The sequence below is a fragment of the Macrobrachium nipponense genome, chromosome 8 (genome assembly GCF_015104395.2).
Source record: "Macrobrachium nipponense isolate FS-2020 chromosome 8, ASM1510439v2, whole genome shotgun sequence".
NCBI lineage: Eukaryota > Metazoa > Arthropoda > Malacostraca > Decapoda > Palaemonidae > Macrobrachium > Macrobrachium nipponense.
Genome location: NC_087203.1, coordinates 75,494,905 through 75,499,904, shown reverse-complemented (window position 1 = coordinate 75,499,904; position 5,000 = coordinate 75,494,905). Strand labels below are relative to the sequence as shown.

Here is a 5,000-nt window from a genome sequence, read left to right as displayed (position 1 = left end):
AAAAAAAATGGGACAATTAACACTTGAACTGCAGCCATTTAGATGCAGGTTCCAAATCACAAAATTTCGAGAACATCTGTATGAGCGTTAGCAATTGATACATGCAATCTCGATGTCCTAAGAATGGGGTACATCTGTTTTACTCATTGTAGACATGAGGATTTCTTGTCCTAAAATGAACATCACTTAAATGCCCATTTTCGACAATCAAACGTGCAAGGTCCCTGTCATAAACAACCTCCGCATCCACTTGAGCCATGCGACATGCAGAAATCACGTCACGAAAATGGGAGAATCTCCTCATTAATTTCGCCCATGTAAACACGGAGGCTTCATGTCCTAAAAACGGTTATTTTCAAAGCTAGACACTGAAAATGCAAGCCCGACTAACCTGCGTACCGTACCGTCTCTGCTGTTTCCGGCCAAAATGCCGCTTCCAATAACTTTCCAGAGAAAATGGATTTTAATTAAGCTGCCAGCGCTCTCTATTTTCTTTTTATTTACTATTTCAAATATACTGACAGAAATATGTGGTGAATGACTTTCTGTCTCTCTCTCTCTCTCTCTCTCTCTCTCTCTCTCTCTCTCTCTCTCTCTCTCTCTCAATTTCGGACGATGTAAAATCCTAATCCTCTTGATCTAGGCAATTTGGTAAGCTCACGAAATCATTGCTGATCTACTAGCTACAGTAAAAGTAAGGCCAGGCCATGTTTGAAGCTTCTCAAGCCCTGGCAATCTTCAGGATATTCTTGACTTCCGTGGAAAAACAATGGTGTTTTTTTTTTTTTTTTTCAAAACGGAGTTAACCATAGTAAAAATCGTAATTACCCTAGTAATATCTTGAGTGTCTATGGACATTAAAAAATATTCGGGGTGTTACATAATTTTCTTATCAAGAATAGCCGCTTTACAATTTAATCACCATAGCCGAGCAGTTCATTTTAAAATTCATGCACACATGTACTGTATATATATATATATATATATATATATATATATATATATATATATATATATATATATATGTATATATATATATATCGTCCTTGCTAAAATTAGGAAAGAATAAAATATTAGTTTAGCTTTTGGTCAGTAATTTCTCCATCTTCCAGATAATAATACAGTAAACTTATACACAAAAATATCTGATAAGTAAAGGAATTTCTGTTTTCCATGATAAATACCCATGTAGACTTCTTAGCGAGTATACATTCACTTTTTTGTACGTGTGCATATGTTTTTGCGTATGCACTGGAGAGAGAGAGAGAGAGAGAGAGAGAGAGAGAGAGAGAGAGAGAGAGAGAGTGTTAAAAGTCGAAACGCCAAATTATTCCGAGTCCTCAATAACTGAGATTTGTTTAAAATAATATCGTGTCACTGCCCCCAATTCCAGGTTCGCCATTGGCACGGGTATCGCTGGCATTGTTGCCCAGTCTGGGCAGGTGCTGAACATCCCGGACGCTTACGCCGATCCCCGCTTCAACCGGGCTGTGGACCAGATTACTGGGTACGTCACTAAGTCCATCCTGTGTATGCCCATCTTCATCAGAGGGAACGTCATTGGAGTCATGCAGATGGTTAATAAGGCTGGTGGCATTTTTACTAAGGTGGGTATTACAAATAAAGTATTTGACATATTTTTTATAATGATGAATAAAAAATACCATTTGAGTTCTGCTCCATGATTAAGAGATTAATGGATGGTACTGAAAATCAAGATGATTGTTTTTTAAATACGCTTTCTTAAATAAATTCTTATGGTAAAATTTCCCACAAGTCAAAATAAAATCAAAATGTAGTCAATGAATATAACAACGTTTGTCTTGTAATAAAACAGTTAAGGGTTTCGACTCATTTGTTTTTATTAATATTCATTAAGGAAATTATAGATTCGTTTCACTTTTTCCTTTTGAAAGAATGATGTTTATAATTTAGAAATAAAAGTGTTTTGGTGATTAAATTGATAAGTACAGTTCCTCATTGAACGAGTCGGTTGCGTAGTCGCCTTCCAATCTGGTAACCTGAGTTCGCTCTCAGCTGCCGCCAATGCAGAACCAGAGGAATTTATTTCTAGTGATTAGAAATTCATTTCTCGATATAATGGGGTTCGAATCCCACAATAAGGTGTTAGTCCCGTTGCTAAGTAACCAATTGGTTCCTAGCCGCGTCAATAAAAATCTAATCCTTCGGGCGAGCCCTAGGAGAGCTGTGAAATCAGGAATTTTCTCGTATACATTGAGTCGGTTTTTAAGGAATGAGGTCCTACGCTAAACAAGACAATTCAGGCATATTGTAAAAAAAATGATACTGGACTTTCCCCGAGAACTCGATTTACAAATGGTTTTTCTTAGCCTATGTTATTTGATCAAACACATAAGAATTTACTCATTAACCGTGTCCTCAGTTCAGTTTGAAAGAAGTAGGATCTATGGCAACGAAGTCAAACTGTGTCAGGTGACAAAATGATAGTTCCTAGGCAAGGGAGTATTTCACCTGCCTAATTATAGTCCGTTTTATTGAGCTGACGGTAAGTATCGGCATCTATCTTGCTGTTGATTGGCCAACATATTTGAATTATAGCCTCTATCGGGCAGTGAGCTACAGTCACTATTAACTTTTGCAGGCCTGTACCGAAGGGGGTTGGGGGCGGTGTTCGAACAACACCCCACCCCCTCAAATTTCTGGGAATCCATATTTTCTGTGACCATCCTTTTCATTGAACTATACTTACAAATTAAATCTATAAATCTTTTTATTAAACATTAACACCATTATTTAGTAGTAGGAAATACAAGAGTGATAATAGGAATATGATATATACCTATATATGCAATGACATTATAGAAGAGAAGGTCCAGTTCTGGGAAAAAGACAAAAAAACGGGACTGTTCTGTGATATCGGATGCGGTTATTTGTCGTTATTTCCCAAAAACAGTTTTTCCTGCCCGGGGAGGGGGTGGTTATCCCTTTTGCTCCCCCCGCTTCCTCTCCCTCCCCCCCCCCCGCCCCCTTCCATCCCGCAACCATTGAATGGCACTCGTAAGTCAGGAAGTGTTTTCAAGATGCCTGTTATGAACCTCTTACTGAATCTGGTACTTTCGACGAGTTCTCAGAAGGAGAGGTTAAGTTTCTAATAAAAGTCATCGTCCCAGAACAAGGAGGATGCGATCGCCACTTGTAACAACAGGTCACATTGGCAGTGCGTCCTTATTGACGGACATGACTCGGAAGTTAATTTTCCCTTATGTTTCTGTAGAGGGCGTCATATCCCCTCACCTTTCCAATGCAGCGGGTAATCTGGCTATTCGCAAAACAACTAGGAATTTAATTACTTTAGACTAATATAATTCATATTTTTACCGTTTTTACATTTTATTATCACATTTTCATATACATATATTTTTCTTGCATGTTTAGGTGTTCTATTTTTTACTGTTTTTTACATTTTAATGTTTTGGCAACGCTTTAATTATTAAGTGGAAAAGTGACCCTTGATTAGAACAAACTAAAATAAGTCAAATAAGTGTGAAGGAAAAAGAGGATGGACGGATGGACTTCAACCCTTGAAGTGAACGTCTCAGTACCATCATGAAGGGTTGGCTGTCAATGGGATGGGGGAAAACAGAAGAAACAGTAGATCCCCAGTCCCAAAGCTTGGCATAATGCGGAAAGTATTAGAGAATAAGATGAAATGAACCTTTTTTTTCTTCTTCTTTTATTTTTGTCTGTATCGCCCGTCTCTTTACCCGTCCGTCCGTCTTCCCCTCTGTCGAAGATTTAATTAAATATTTGTCCTGTAAAGAAACGAAGAGGAGAAAAAAGGTCAGAATTCCTCAGAACTTCTTTTTCTTTAGAGGTGCGCAAATTGAATCTCTTCGAGTGGATGGATTAAGGAATACAGGATGTCGGGGAAATGTTAGAAGCTTCGATGACTCTCGAGGGACCCTTCCTCGAATTGGGGGGGATACAAAGCTGAGGTCGGAACTAGAGAGACAGACAGACAGTTAGACATATTTTATTTATTTATTTATTTATCAATCTATTGCTTCTAATGTTTAACAATGGCCATGGTACCAAGCAGACTGAAAATCATCTCGCCTGTCTCTTTCTACAGTGTATATATTCATTTATATACAGAGAGAGAGAGAGAGAGAGAGAAGAGAGAGAGAGAGAGAGAGAGAGAGAGAGAGAGAGAGCGCACACACAAGCGCAGGCAGATACGCAAAAACAAACAGACAAATCACGTGACGTGAGGAAGACTTTATTATAAAGTAAAAATTAGGGGAAAAAGTCTCTACAGCGAAAAGTTCATATTGCTGCCAGATGTCTCTTAGATATTTAGACCGATTTTTTTTTTCTTTTCATATCTTCGACCAAGTAAAATTGGAAGAGCATTTAAATTGAAATATAGCGCAAGTGTCAGAATTTTTCTTTCATCTCTTCATGAACTGAGTTCTTTTGGAAATTAACAAAATCACATGTCGTGAGTGCAGTGGAAACTTCTCCGTTATCTCTGCATCAGGTTGATATGTAAAATTTCACGCAATGTTTTCATCTATTGCATTTCAGGGAATGTTTTAGTATGGTAAATTTCGTGCATGAATTTATGTTACATTTCATGCAGTGATTGATATGTTAAATTTCATGCAATCTTTGATATGTCAAATTTCATGCAATGTTGTATCTTAAATTTCATACAAAGTTTGATATGTTAAATTTCGTGCAATGTGTTTATATGTTAAGTTTCATGCAAGGTTTTATCTTAAATTTCATACAAAGTTTGACAAGTTAAATTTCATGCAGTGGTTTATGTTAAATTTCATGCGATGTGTTTATATGTTAAGTTTCATGCAATGTTTTATGTTAAATTTCAATAAACGTTAGCTATGTTAAATTTCATGCGATTGTTTAATATGTTAAATTCCATGCCGTTTTTTGATATGTTAAATTCCATGCAATGTTTGATATGTTAAATTTCATACAATGTTTTATCTTAAATT

General features: G+C 36.8%; 1 protein-coding gene across 1 annotated transcript in view; it reads left to right on the top strand.

The window, feature by feature from the left end:
• Nucleotides 1–5,000, top strand: part of LOC135222855 (probable 3',5'-cyclic phosphodiesterase pde-5) — a 411,879-nt gene that overhangs the window by 378,051 nt on the left and 28,828 nt on the right. The window contains 1 exon segment of the mRNA XM_064261193.1: nucleotides 1,394–1,607. Coding sequence (XP_064117263.1) covers nucleotides 1,394–1,607 — 214 coding nt within the window.